This window comes from Octopus sinensis, linkage group LG3, assembly GCF_006345805.1.
Source record: "Octopus sinensis linkage group LG3, ASM634580v1, whole genome shotgun sequence".
In the NCBI taxonomy this organism is placed as follows: Eukaryota; Metazoa; Mollusca; class Cephalopoda; order Octopoda; family Octopodidae; genus Octopus; species Octopus sinensis.
The window spans coordinates 102,593,503-102,609,721 of record NC_042999.1 but is presented as its reverse complement, the minus strand read 5'-3'; the positions used below and the strand labels follow the sequence as shown (position 1 = coordinate 102,609,721).

General features: G+C 37.0%; 1 protein-coding gene across 3 annotated transcripts in view; it reads right to left on the bottom strand.

The window, feature by feature from the left end:
- LOC115209143 (feline leukemia virus subgroup C receptor-related protein 2) overlaps positions 1 to 16,219 on the bottom strand; it is a 203,685-nt gene that overhangs the window by 96,356 nt on the left and 91,110 nt on the right. For all 3 annotated transcript variants that reach the window (XM_029777307.2, XM_036501205.1, XM_036501206.1), the window contains exons 4-7: positions 14,410 to 14,550; positions 12,011 to 12,078; positions 8,237 to 8,340; positions 6,558 to 6,668 (exon numbers count right to left, since the gene is read on the bottom strand). In XM_029777307.2, the coding sequence (XP_029633167.1) occupies positions 6,558 to 6,668; positions 8,237 to 8,340; positions 12,011 to 12,078; positions 14,410 to 14,550 (424 nt within the window). The remainder of the gene's footprint in view (positions 1 to 6,557; positions 6,669 to 8,236; positions 8,341 to 12,010; positions 12,079 to 14,409; positions 14,551 to 16,219) is intronic.

The window sequence follows — 16,219 nt, the reverse complement described above, 5'->3', positions numbered from 1 at the left end:
AAAATGCTTATATAGTTATTTCCCTTACAACCCGAGCAACGCCGGGCGATACTGCTAGTATATATATAAACAGCAAAATGTGTGTGTGTGTCCTTTATAAAAATCCACAATTTTTCAGTTAGAGGGCTCGCACTTTCTATGGTCATTCAAAACCGTCCAAGGGTGGTCACGCACATCTTTACATTTCCCCAGTCACCACGCAAAGCCATTAAAAAATCAATAGAAGTGACTTTTTTGTGAATTTTCTATTCAAATATATATGTATATACAAAGTCTGATCAATAAGTATCCAGACTGTTGCTATAGCAATGAAGCTAAAGCATGCAGAGTAAAGTTACTTGGCACAGATTAACCTTGAACTATGCTGTGCATGCACACTAAGTTTTAATGTTCTACCTCACTTCCACTGTTTACAGCAATGCTTCAAAGGAAGGTGTGTAGTGTGTGATCATCTCATTGACTATGATAGAGAAAGTTGTCAAGGCGATACCTGCTCAGAAGCCTGTGCAAAGTTTCAGAAAGTGTATGGAGAGGAGTGTATAAGCCACACACAAGTGTATGAATGGTTGAGATGTTTCCAAGATGGCTGAAAAAATGTCAATATTGACGATCATTCTGGGAGAACCACAACCAGCTGAACTGAGAGAAACATTGCAGATATGTGTGCAGCTGTGAGAGGAAATTGTTGAATCACCATCCATGAGTTATCAGAGGATGTGCAGATTAGTTATGGTTCAGTTCAGTCCATTATCACTGAAGATTTGGGTACGAGACATGTGTCTGCCAAGTTTGTGCCAAAACTGCTTTCAGCTGACTAACAAGACACTCAGGTTTCAGTTGCTCAAGGACTCTTTGATTGTGTTGCCTCCATAAGGTATATATATATATATATATATATATATATATATATATACACACACACACATATGCACACACACACATACATATATATGGGTATGCAAGTAACAGCATATGAGCATGTGTGTACTGTGGTGCTTCTCATACCTAGCATTTCTTTCTTGCATACAATTTCTAATGTACACTATGTGTTTCTTTTGTATGTACATAATTATGAGTATGAGTTACGAGTATGCATGTGTGTGTGTGTTTATATAGTAGGGAATGTTAGCTCAAAATTATTTCAAATTCTGTTTGTTTTGGGATAAATACTATACAATTAACACCAGCAGTGATATTCAAATGCAGTTTGTAATTATATGACATTAACTCTGGCAATGAATTGCAATGTATAGCTGATTCTTATTCCATAGCCCTACAGCCAACACAACCACCAGCACCACAATTAACAAGATGATTAAATGGAAACCAATTGTTAGCAAGATTCAAACTAAATTTAAATAGCAAAACAAACCATCAAGTACATTGGAATACTACTCTATATACATTTTGGTTTGGTTTCTACTCCACCACCACCACCATCATCATCATCATATAACATCCATTTTACATGCTGGCATGAGTTGGATGGTTTGACTGGAACTGGTAAGCCAGAGAGTTGCACTAGGCCCCAGTCTGTTTTGGCTTGGTTTCTACAAGTGGATGCCCTTCTTAATGTCAGCCACTCAACAGAGGGTACTGGGTCTCTTTTACATGTCACTGGCAAATGTATCCTTTATGTGTCACCAGCACTGGTACTTTTCACATGTCACCATCACTGGCCATAACTACGATTTTAATTAGCTTGACGTGTTTTCTCAAGCACAGAAAATCACCAGAAGTCTCTGTCACTTGTCATTGCTTCCATGAGACTCAACATCCAAAGATCACATTTCCCCACCTCGTCCAACATCTTACTGGATCTACCTCTTCATCAGGTTCCCTCCACAATTCAAGATCGGCACTTCCATACAACCATCTAAATTATTATTGCTTTTCTTTTGATCCAGTTTTGCTTACAAAAAACACCTAGTATTTTAGGGAGATTTATGAACTTCTTACTTTAGGTGTTTTATTCTAAGCATTACATTATGGAATATATGTCATTTAACCCTTTCACTGTAAAATCAAATTTGTTATTTCAGTAATTATGTTAAATATCTACCACAAATAGAATTAGTATTTTCTTCAAGTCATGTTGCTTTGATAAATTTGACATATCTCAACAGAAAATAGCTTCAAATATGACATTTCTTAACAAAAGATTAATAACAATTTGATTCAGCACCATGCAACTTAGAGAATTGTAAGTTTCTCAGACAAACCTAGCGTCGTCTGTTTTTTATGTTAGCATATGCATGTATGTATATATATAAAGATGTAATATAGAAGAAATAGATTTAAAAACTTTGTGACATCACTTTTGGGATTTGAAAGCCATATCTGCTGTAATTACTGTGTTAATTACTATACCAAAGTGATGTTACACCCCTTGGGTACGTAAATTTGTACACTTAAGTAGCTACAACAACATAGTGGTGATCTATTTATATATATAGGTGCAGGTATGGCTGTGTGGTAAGCAGTTTGCTTCCCAACCACATGGTTCTGGGTTCAGTTCCATTGCATTGCAGCTTGGGTAAGTGTCTTCTGCTAGAGTCCCAGGCTGGCCAAAGCTTTGTGAGTGGATTTGGTAAACAGAAACTGGAAGAAGTCTAATATATATATATATATATATATATATATATATATATATATATCATCATCATTATTTAACGTCCATTGTCCATGCTGACATAGGTTGAACAGTTCAAACAGGGCTGGCAAGCTGGAAGGCTGCACCAGACTCCAGTCTGATTTGGCATGGTTTCTACAGCTGTATGCCTTTCCTAATACCAACCACTCTGAGAGTGTGAAGGGTGCTTTTACATGCTACCAGTGCAAGTGCCATTTGGGTGACACCAGTATCTTCCACTGAGATTTTACTCAGCTTGATGGGTCTCCTTCTCAAGCACAACATAATGCCAAAGGTCTCAGTCATTGACTCTGTGAGACCCAACATTCGAAAGGAGCTTTTCATGTGCCAACAGCGTTAACCACTGTACCTCCATGAGGCACAACACTCAAAAGGTGCTTTTTACATGCCACCAGCACGGGTGCCAATTACGTGACACCAGCATCATCCACAACTACGATTTCACTTGGCTAAATAGGTCTTCTTCAGTACAGCATATTGCCAAAGGTCTCAGTCACTAGTCATCGCCTCAGTTAGGCCCAAAGTTTGAAGATCATGCTTCATCACCTTCTATATATTCTATATATATATAGAATGTGTGTGTGTGTGTGTGTGTGTGTGTTTCTTTGTGTCTGTTCTCCATTGCTGCTTGACAACCAGTATTGGTGTGTTTACATCCCAGTAACTTAGCGGTTTGGTAGAAGAGAGTGATAGAATAAGTACCAGGCTTAGGAAAAAATATAAAAGTGGGTGGGGAGTTGATTCATTCAACTAAAATACTTCAAGGCAATGCCCCAGCATGGCCACAGTCTAATGACTGAAACAAGTAAAACATAAATGATAGGTGTAATTAATCAAATTGAGAGACATGAGAGATAAAATATTTATTCCTATATCAGCCAAATATTTACTGCCCATCAAATGTTCTGCAGAGAATTTTATTCATTATGCAACAACATTACTACATATGAGCATCAGCATATATACTTATATGTGTGAGGACGTTTTAGCATCAGTGATATATTTAGATACACAATATGAAATAGCTGTCAACATATGGAACATGTATTTGATTTTCATTTCTCCAAAACTTGGTTAATTATTATATACTTTCTGACATTGTGATTCCCAGATTTTTCAGAAAAGCAATGCTAATTTTACACCCTAAAGTCAATTAATCTTCTTGATAGCTGTACACCAAACAGAGAGCTTACCATGAGCTTCTTGTTATATATATTCACATACACACATATGTGTGTATGTGCATGTGCGTGCATGTGTTAAATAAAATGAGACAACAAAGCCAAGGCTGTGTAGAATTTTCAGGACATTTAAGGAGATTTCTCTTTACAAATGTCCTGAAAATTCCACACAGCCTTGGCTTTGTTGTCTCATTTTATTTAACATATACATGCTCATACAAGACTCGCATTAGACTCCTCACTCGTACCATTATCGAACTGAGAGTCTAACTACATAGCACTTACATAGCCTTACCTGCCGCCTAGGGTCTTCTGGATACCAATACCTCTCATATATACATGTATATATATATATATATATGTGGAGGCGCAATGGCCCAGTGATCAGGGCAGCAGACTCGTGGTCGTAGGATCACGGTTTCGATTCCCAGCTCGGGCGTTGTGAGTGTTTATTGAGCGAAAACACCTAAAGCTCCACAAGGCTCCGGCAGAGGATTGTGGCGATCCCTGCTGTACTCTTTCGCCATAACTTTCTCTCACTCTTTCTTCTATTAGCCTGCTCGTTTAGCCATTTGAAGGCTAAAACAATGCAAAACGCATTGTAACCAGTGATGTGTAGCAACATCTGATAGCCTGGTCGGTCACGGTGATCACGGTGATATATATATATATATATATATATATATATATATATGTGTGTGTGTGTGTGTGTGTGTAGGTGCAGACATGACAGTATAATAAGTTGTTTCTCAATCGCATCATTCTAGGTTCAGTCTCACAACATGCCATCTTGAGCAAGTGTCTTCTACTATAGCCTTGAGCTGATCAAAGCCTTTTGAGTGGATTTGGCAGGCAGAAACTGAAAGAAGCCTATCATATATGTCATGTGTGTGTGTGTGTGGTGTGTGTGTGTGTGTGTGTTTCTTTGTGTCTGTTCTCCATTGCTGCTTGACAACCAGTATTGGTGTGTTTACATCCCAGTAACTTAGCGGTTTGGTAGAAGAGAGTGATAGAATAAGTACCAGGCTTAGGAAAAAATATAAAAGTGGGTGGGGAGTTGATTCATTCAACTAAAATACTTCAAGGCAATGCCCCAGCATGGCCACAGTCTAATGACTGAAACAAGTAAAACATAAATGATAGGTGTAATTAATCAAATTTGAGAGACATGAGAGATAAAATATTTATTCCTATATCAGCCAAATATTTACTGCCCATCAAATGTTCTGCAGAGAAATTTTATTCATTATGCAACAACATTACTACATATGAGCATCAGCATATATACTTATATGTGTGAGGACGTTTTAGCATCAGTGATATATTTAGATACACAATATGAAATAGCTGTCAACATATGGAACATGTATTTGATTTTCATTTCTCCAAAACTTGGTTAATTATTATATACTTTCTGACATTGTGATTCCCAGATTTTTCAGAAAAGCAATGCTAATTTTACACCCTAAAGTCAATTAATCTTCTTGATAGCTGTACACCAAACAGAGAGCTTACCATGAGCTTCTTGTTATATATATTCACATACACACATATGTGTGTATGTGCATGTGCGTGCATGTGTTAAATAAAATGAGACAACAAAGCCAAGGCTGTGTAGAATTTTCAGGACATTTAAGGAGATTTCTCTTTACAAATGTCCTGAAAATTCCACACAGCCTTGGCTTTGTTGTCTCATTTTATTTAACATATACATGCTCATACAAGACTCGCATTAGACTCCTCACTCGTACCATTATCGAACTGAGAGTCTAACTACATAGCACTTACATAGCCTTACCTGCCGCCTAGGGTCTTCTGGATACCAATACCTCTCATATATACATGTATATATATATATATATATGTGGAGGCGCAATGGCCCAGTGATCAGGGCAGCAGACTCGTGGTCGTAGGATCACGGTTTCGATTCCCAGCTCGGGCGTTGTGAGTGTTTATTGAGCGAAAACACCTAAAGCTCCACAAGGCTCCGGCAGAGGATTGTGGCGATCCCTGCTGTACTCTTTCGCCATAACTTTCTCTCACTCTTTCTTCTATTAGCCTGCTCGTTTAGCCATTTGAAGGCTAAAACAATGCAAAACACATTGTAACCAGTGATGTGTAGCAACATCTGATAGCCTGGTCGGTCACGGTGATCACGGTGATATATATATATATATATATATATGTGTGTGTGTGTGTGTGTGTAGGTGCAGACATGGCAGTATAATAAGTTGTTTCTCAATCGCATCATTCTAGGTTCAGTCTCACAACATGCCATCTTGAGCAAGTGTCTTCTACTATAGCCTTGAGCTGATCAAAGCCTTTTGAGTGGATTTGGCAGGCAGAAACTGAAAGAAGCCTATCATATATGTCATGTGTGTGTGGTGTGTGTATGTGTGTTTGTGTGTGTGTGTGTTTGTGAGTGTGTATTTGTGTGTGTGTGTGTGTGAGAGAGAGAGAGAGAGAGTCTTTGCGTTTGTATTTGTCCTCCCCCACCACCACTTGACAACTGATGTTAGTGTGTTTACATCCTTATAATCTAAGTGGTTCAGCAAAAGAGAGCAATAGAGTAAGCACCAGAAAGGAAGTTCTGGGGTGAATCCATTTGACTAAAAATTTATCAAGGTGGTGCCCCAGTATGGCCTCAGTTTAATGACGGAAACAAGTAAAAGATAAAAGATGAAAGAGATGCAACAGGTTCAAACAAGAGATAAAGTACATACCCTAAAACACCAGCACTGATGAAAATTACCCAAATTTTGTTGAGATCAAGTGTAAACGTGAATGCTATCATCCCTCCAAGAGATAACAAATACATCATCAATGTGGTACTTCTGTAAAAGAAAAAAAAGACAAATTTCTTTTTTAAAATCAGTTAAAACTTGAATGAGTTTGTGTGTTGCGTGTATGACACATCGAAGAGGCCAGGGAATAGAAGAAAGAATGAGAAAGAAGACATGCACTCAACACCAGAGCTGAAGACACCTCTGAAAGGGGGGACCCCGCTACGTCAAAATGGTAGAGGAGTAGGGGCCAAAACTGGCCGTGGTTTCTCCTGATGATTGATGTCTTGAGCTAACGGGATCCTATAAAGGAGCTGTTGTGGTAGTAGACCACAAAACATGGTTGAAATTCCTCTACCCTATATTTAGTAAATAGACCCTGTTTTTGAAGTTGGTTAATTTGCATACAAGTTGAAAATGGTTTTGTTTTTTTTTACTTTTATATATGGATTGATAAAGATTGAACATACTATACTTTAGAAGTGTATCCATTTGTATCTGTACCTGTTAAATATAATCATGTTCTCTACTTTATTTCGTTTAATTTTTATCCTGTAAACATTCTGTATACATGCTACAGTATGATATGTTTTAAGAATTTTGAGTGGATTGATAAATATCACTTTAGAAGTCAATTAATTTGAATATATTATATACAATTTAGTTTATCTTATCTTTTTAATATTTAGGTTGTTTCCAGAAAACTGAAAAATCCAGAAATCCAAGCCACTTCCAGCCCCAAGCTTGTTAGCTAACTGGTCTGTTACTGTATTAGGTAGTTTACCAAGAGATACAACAAAAGATATGCAGTGGAAGATCAACTGATAATTATAAGCCAATCATCTTATACATTCAACCTAGAAATGGAGATATTTGAGATAGTAAAGTGTAAGATTTGAATCTCTTGTGTAACTAATACTACATCTCACTGCCATGGGTTCAAATGAAATCAGATTCAATTTGGTTAAATAATTGTCTCTAATACAGGCAAAAGGCCACAGTTTTGGAGTGGGAAGTATAGTCAATTAAATCAACCCCAGCACTTGAACCTGAGAGGGTGAAAGGAAAAGTTAACCTCGATGGGATTTATACTCAAGAAGTAAGAGCTAGGACAAATACCACAAAGCATTTTCCCAGGGCTCTAATGATTCTAAGAAGCCTATGTATGGTCACCTAATCTGCTGGAAATAACAACTAACTTTCTCTCTCTTTCATATTGCACTTTGTCTTCCAAAAAAGTAAGAACACATTGGATAATGTAGTCTTAGATACACCATGCTTACACAAAAAGAAACAATATGGTCTCAATTTGACTATCTTTGATCAAGACAGATAAAGGTTTAGCTGGTGTGGGGGAGGGTAGTGGGTGTGATAGTAGTGAAGACAGCAGAGGTAATGAGATAAAGGTGGAGGAGGCTGTGGGAGTGATGTGGGAGGCAGGGGGAGGTGATGGTGGCAGGAGGTAATGGTGGTGGAGAAGTGAAGGTGGTAAGGGTGTCAGTGGATAGTGATGGACGGTAGTGAAGAAGAAGATGAGGAAGAAGAATATGAAAAAAGAGAGAGAGAGAGACATAACAACAATATCATAATATCATGAAAATGTAACATTGGGGACTTACTTGAATGTTTTGGTTTTGTCAAGCCACAATCCAGCCACAATAGATCCACCTACTCCGGAAATAATAATTGTTAATCCAATTTCTCCCACTTCTTTCTGATAGCCCTGTTCAATAAAATAACAATAACTATATCAGATCAACATTATTATTATCATTATTATTATTATTATCATTATTATTATTATTATTATTATTATTATTATTGAGTGAGAGAGCAGTTCATGCCATCAAAGTGACACTGGGGTAAAATATACGAAGCCCAATATACCCATCATGACTACCCGTCTGATAAAGGTACACCAGGCACATGCATCACAACCATATGTGCGCAACATGGTGATCTCATATCAAGATAAACAGCACATGACCTTGCAAGTGGGGCCCAGTTAGAATTTTCTTCAGGTTGAGTATCCCATCCCGCTCAAACGGTCCCTGAATAAGGGTTGTTTAAGGATGTTGAAAGAACCACCCATGTTTCCAGAGGTGAACTATTCAAACCCCAAAGAATCCCTCTCAACACATTGCTATGATGCTCCCCCACTACTTCTGCTCGTGATCAGAGATGCACATATCGTCAGCCACTAAGGGACATGCTCAACTGGTTAAGGTCAAACAACTGACAAGCAAATCTGTGGTATTGAGCAGAATATTTGCTGTAGCCCATCTTTTATACCAAGACAAAACAATGTACATGATAACACTTCCAATCAGTTAAGATCAGAAGCCATGAGAGCCACTGCCTGGTACTGCATCAGGGCATTTATTATTATTATTATTATTATTATTATTATTATCATTATTATTATTATTGAGTAAGAGAACAGTGCATGCCAGCAAAGTGACATATTATTATTATTATTATTATTATTATTATTATTATTATTATATTATTATTATTATTACTACTACTACTACTACTACTACTTAATGAAAACTCTCGGCTTATTTTGCTGGGTATGATGGAAAGTGTCAGCTGTCCACAGCCAGCAGACTAAGGTGACACTTGTTTACTGGTCATGCTTCAAGAACCCTGTGAAGAATTCTTGCAATTCCAAGCAATGCTGATTTTTGTAGGTGTTCTACCTTCACATTTCTACCAATCTTTTTCAGCCATATTGGTAATTGAGTGCTGATACTTCCAAGTGTATCAATTACTATTGGTATAATGTCTACTTTCTTCACTGACCACAACCTTTGTATTTCCCACTTCAACTCGTCGTAGTGTTCATTTTTTCTTCTTCTTTCTCTTTGATTCTGTTGTCACCAGGTCATGCTATGTCAATTATCATGCATGTTCTTTTTTTTTTATTCACCACAACAATGCCGAGTTTTCAATGTCTGGTCAGGTGATTGCACTGAATCATTGCATGCCACAGGATTATGCAATTTTCATTCTCACTGACTCCTTCTAGGGTTTTCTCATGCTACATCTTTGCTCTTTGTAGGCTCCCAATGGATCATTCTTGCCACATTGTCATTATTATTATCATTATCGAGTGAGAGAGCAGCACATGCCATCAAAGGGACACTGGAGTAAAATATACCCATCATGACAACCCATCTGATAAGGGTACACCAGGTACATGCATCACAGCCATATGTGTGCGACATGGTGATTTTCTATCAAGATAAACAGCACATGATCTTGCAGGTGGGGCTCAGTTAGAATTTTCTTCAGGTTGAGTAGCCCACCCTGCTCAAAAGGACCCATTGTTATTATTATTATTATTAACAACTCTACGAAGGTGGTGAGCTGACAGAATCATTACTGCATTGGAACAGAATAGAATGCTTTGTGGAATTTCTTCTACCCTCTTTACATTCTGAGTTCAAATACTGCTAAGGTCAACTTTGCCCTTCTTTCTTTCAATGTCAACAAAATAAAGAACCAGTCAAGTATTGGAGGTCATTGCAATAGACTAATCCCCAACCACTAAAATATTTCTGGCCTTGTGCCAAAATTTTATTAGCAATTATTATTAACACTGTGTAAGTGTAAGGGCCAGGCAGAAATGGTGGAATACCAGACAAATGCTTGAGCTGATTTAATTGGGCAAATTTCCTATCTATAAAATTTTAGGCCTTACGCTTATGCTAGAAACAAAGAGTAGTGAATTGGCCAAATCATTTCAGTTGGGATAAAACACTTTGCAGTATTTCTTCTGACTTTTTACATTCTGAAAGCAAATCCCACAGGGTTTAACTTTGCTTTTCATCTTTCCAAGCTTGGTGAAAGAAAATACCAGTCATGAACTGGGCCAATTTATCGAAATAACCCTTGGCTCAAATTTCAGACCTTGTACCTTTATTTACATTACAAATTGTTATTATTAGGGTAGTGAAATTAGCACAATTGCTAGAGCATAGAATAAAATGATTGGCAGTATTCGTTTTAGCTTTTTATTTTTTTCATTCTGAGTTCAAATCCTGCTGAAGTCAACTTTGCCTTTCATCTTAAACAGTTGATAAAATAAAGTGCCTGTCAAGTATTAGGATAAATTTAATTGAGTAACCTCCTCCTACCCCTAAATTCCAGGTCTTATACCTATGTTAGATGCAATTATTAAGGGTAAGAAATTGGCAGAATTATCACAGCATTGGACAAAATGCCTTGCTGTATTTCTTGCAACTCATTACATTTTAAATTCAAAGCCTACCAAGGTCAACTTTGCCCTACATCCCTTCAGGCCCAATAAGATAAAACACCCATTAAGAACTGGAGTTGATTTAACTGACTAACCCTTCTCCAAATTTCAAACCTTCTCCCTATATTAGAAACTATTATTTGTGTTGGTTAATAAAGAAATTGTAGATTGGCAGAATATTAAGAGCACTGTGGCATTTCTTTTGCATCTATGTTTGGAGTTCAATTCCTGCCAGAGGTCAGCTTTTCCTTTCATCCTTCCGGGGTCAACAAAATATGGTACCAGAGAAGTATTGAGTTGAATGGCATCAATTAACCTGCTTCCCTGAAAACTACTGGACTTGTACCTAAATCAGAAATCATTATTATTAGCACTGTAAGGCACCAAAAACCTTCCCTAAATCCAAGCTCTTCAAAAAGAAGGATATGGTGACTGTTTGGTGGTGCACTGCTGGACTCATCCACTATAACTTCTTAAAACCCAGAAAAGTCATTACTGCAGAAACATATTGCCATGAAATTGCCAAAATGAACGAAAAACTGCTATTCCACTGTCCAAGACTGGTCAACAGAAGAGGGCCAATCATTGTTCATGACAATGTTCAACCACAAATTTCACTAATAATGCTCCAGAAGTTGAGGAAACTTGGCTATGAAGTTCTTCCCCACCCAGTTTATTCCCCAGACCTTTCTGCTACCGACTACAACAATTTCAAGCACCTTGATGGTTTCCTGCAAGAGAAGGAGTTCAAATCAAACCAATGTTGAAAGCGTGTTCAAAGAGTTCATCAACTCCAGAACTCCAGATTTTTATGTTACTGAATAAACAAATTTGTAACTCATTGGCAAAAATGTGTTGACTGTAATGGTACTTACTTTGATGAATAAAATTTCCACATTGTTAAAATATATTGTGATGAATTTCATGTTTCAAAATGTTGCTTACTTTTTACTCAGCCTGATATATATACCACACAGTTTCTTCTTACTAATTCCCATTTATAAAGAATTGGAGTCATAATGTGATTTGATCAAACCCAGAACTACATAGTTATGAAGTGAATTTCTTAATCACTCATCCTACACCAATATGGACATAAAAGACAAATCAATAGAGGAAACATACTTACTGGGAAGTATTTCAACACAACTGTGTTTAGTAACGTTGAGATAGCATAGTATGATCCAGTGTTCATTCCTGCATAGAAGAGGTAACCAAAACAACAACATCTCAATAATAATAAAATGTAACAATGTACATTCATATAACAAGGAAGGTGCTGGGTGGGTCATAGTACAATATATATATAAACAGGTTAAAAATTTAGTAAAAGAAATCTGACAAATAAGGACGATCCACTCAAAGAGGAGTGAAAAGCTACTGCCTCATAAATAGAGTCAGGACATCCTCTGACTCCTAATTGCATTCATTTTGGCCACCTTCCAGAAACTGGGAGCATCTTTGGTCTAAACAAATCCTTAACCCTCTAGCATTCAGATTTGTCTGTCAATTCATCATCATCATCATTTAGCGTCCGCTTTCCATGCTAGCATGGGTTGGACGGTTCAACAGGGGTCTGGGAGGCCAGAAGGCTGCACCAGGCCCAGTCTGATCTAGCAATTGTAATGCTTATTTATTCGCATTGATTTGAATTAGTCATGCATTACCTTATAACTTTGAGATTTCAATGACATGATTGTTTATTTTCAGGATAATATTGTAGGAAAAGTGTAAGGGGCTGTATCTGGTCAGTTTGAAGATAAAACAGGACTGAATATTTTGGCCAGATATGACCGGTTTAAATGCTAAAGGGTTAAGAGTCTTAGTTAACTAGAAACTGTGTTGAAAACTGCCGTTCAAAAGGAAAAGATCCATAGATTGGTTTGATCAGGAATGACCTGGGGCTAAATAGCACCAATAATATATATATATATATATATATATATATTATATATATATATAGACTGCACCATCCGAGCGTGATCGTTGCCAGAGGAGCCAACTGGCTTCCATGCCAGTGGCACGTAAAAGGGCACCATTCGAGCGTGATCGTTACCAAAGTCGCCTTACTGGCACCTGTGCTGGTGGCATGAATAAAAGGATTCGAGCGAGGTCGTTGCCAGTACCACCTGGGTGGCCCCCGTGCCGGTGGCACGTAAAAAGCACCCACTACACTCTCGGAGTGGTTAGCGTTAGGAAGGGCATCCAGCTGTAGAAACTCTGCCAAATCAAGACTGGAACCTGGTGCAGCCATCTGGTTTGCCAGCCCTCAGTCAAAATCATCCAACCCATGCTAGCATGGACGTTAAACGATGATGATGATGAATATAAAAAAATGAGAAAAATGTGATGCAAGCTGGCTTAACTGTTAGAAGGGATTTCTATGTGATCCTTTGGCCAGCTAAAAATAGAAGTCAAATCACCCTCAAATCACACTCCACTTAAAAAGAGAAAGACATACATTTAATAATGTAGTTCTCAATACACAATCAAGAAAACAAGATGGTCAAAGCTGGAACACTTTTGCTTATAAGTCTTCTCATTTAAAGCTAGCAATAATAACTTGATGCCAATTTTAAGTATGGAATCACAGAAGATCTAGAAATAAGATCAGTTTACAATCCTCATCCATTAAGTCTCCAAGTTGGTTCAAACCATTTATAGAACTACTTCAAAGTGATATGACTGACCTGAGTTCTTATACTTGTCCTCACCAGTGTTTTACAATTTTTACAGGATCATGCAGAATTGATAAAGTGCTTTGCCTGTCTATGTCAGATTCATGTGAGAATGCCATAATATTCCTTATTTCATTTTAACATTTACTTTTCTATTCTTGCAAGGATCAGACAGAGTTTATTGAGGCAGATTTTCTCTGGCTGGATGCCCTTCCTGTTGCCAACCTTCACCTGTTTCCAAGGAGAGCTAGATATACTTCCCTTGACCAGAAATGTTCTTGCAGTAAATCGGAAATGAATGACACTGCTTGTACGACAGTGACACCCATTCACAAATTTCATACAATGTCAAGACAAGGACACTCACACACACATGCACTTCTTTCAGTTTCCGTCAGCCAAATCTACTCACAATGCTTTGGTCAGCCGAGGCTATAGGAGAAGACGCTTGCCCAAGGTGGCAATCAGAGAGACTGAGGCAATAGTCATGTGGTTAGGAAGCAAACTTCTTATTACAAGGCCATCCTGTATCTTATTATACTAATCCTTCTATATCAGAATAATATAGGACATTTTGTGATGTATCGCTATTCTATGTATAACTCATGTAGAAATTGGTAATCAATTGATAGATATTCTGTACCAGCATGAACTGGAATGGAAAAGATGTTGGTCTGAGAGTGCTTGTACAGAGTATGGGCATAACCTCTTCCACCTGGCCAAGCCACACCAAGAAAAAATATATGTATAAAGAAGAAATTTGACAGTGCTCTACATTCTGTGTGTTTAGGTCAAATGTTATATCCAAATTATATTTTCTTCATGTCTAAATCACCGTGGGTTTACTTACCATATGTTACCATCAGCAATGTATAACTCCAGTTCTTTAAAAGCCGAAAGAGAGTGACCAAATAGTTGTCGGTACCCAAGCCCGCTTGAAGAGCTAACATCTGAGCTCGACTTGGTGGTTCTGGAGGTTGTTTCTGGAAGCCTGGAATATAATGAGTTGAAAGGAATTAAGAAAAAAGAAATAATTTAGAATACTTAATTCAAATCAATGAACCACTGAACTATGACAATTATGAAGCAGTTTTCTTATTTTTATTATTATTAGAAATATGAGGGTAGCAGATTGGAAGAATCATTAAAAATCAGACAAAATAACTTACAATATTTGTTCTGAATAAGGTAGTAAGCTGGCAGAGTCATTAGCACACCGGACAAAATGCTTAGTGGTATATTGTTTGTCTTTACATTCTAAGTTCAAATTCTGCCGAGGTCAACTTTGCTTTTATCACTTCAGGGTCAATAAAATAAGTACCATTTGAGTCCTAGGATTGATATAATCAACTTAACACCTTCCCTAAAATTGCCAGCCTTGTTCCAAAATTTGAAACCAATATTTCCTCTGGGTCTTTATATACTGAGTTCAAATCTTACCAAGTTCAAATCTGTTTTTCATCCCTCTGAGGTCAATAAATTAAAGTACCAATCAACAAACTTCCTCCCCCAAATTTCTGATTTTGTGCCTCTATTAAAAACAATTAGTAGTAGTCATATGGCTGAAAACTGAGTTAATGGATTTACTTGTACCATGTTTCTAATATAATGTTTGTTTATTCATCTTTAAACCTTTTTAACTGAAATTACACTTTGTGGGAAAACTTCTGGCCTAGTCGGTAAGGATACTAGGCTCATAACCAAAGTCTATGGAATTGATTCTCAAAATAGAAGCATGTATTCTGAGTGGGCCACAATGTATGTCCTATATGCTTTAATGCACTAAATACTTTTATCTTGAATATGCACTGTTGAAATTAAGGTGCATCTAATATGCCTGTGTATTTTTTATACCATTAAATACAGTATATCGGTTTATTTTTAAATTTATACAAGGATGACAAACTGCAAACATTGTATGCAGCTCCTCACCCTGAGTCCTGATAGATGATCCACAACTGCAAGAAGCAAAAAAGATCAAAGTGGAAATAACAATAACCTTCATGGCTGAAGTAATTATATCTTGTTTGATAGTATCACAATCCTCACTCAATCTTTTGGGGTTTTCTGGTAATGGTTTATCAGTTCAAATCTTTTGATCTCATGCTTCAGGATCAAATGTGCCATGTTTTAATTGTCTTTGATCTTCAAACCAAATGTCCCATAGGATCTAATTTTTTTCATTTGTAAAATATGCATTTTTTTAAACGACAGTAAAAAATCTGAAAATCAGCTCTAATAATGTAGCCTTCCAGTCTCATTATTTTGAAGGTATGATGTTGTGGAGAAAATAATTGGAGAAAAAAGTTACAGAGGTTTAAAAATCGAAAAAACTGTATTTTTAGCCAATAGCGAGACAGAAATTATCTGCGTTTAGCAGAGTGGTATCAACTTTAAGGTTGTACCCTGTGAAATTTAGAGTTTAGCATCTGACCTGTTCATTGTAGGTTTCTAAATAAACAGAAATACCTAATAAAATCAACATGTATCATCTTACTGTTTCTTTCGTCTCTTAATTGATTGTATGGTTTTATTATCTGTTTTTAAATTTATTACATTAATATATTTGTTTTCATGTGTTTACTTTATGCATATTTCAATATTATGTATGCCTGTCATGTATTTGTGTACATCATTAATATATAAGTGTATGTGGATGT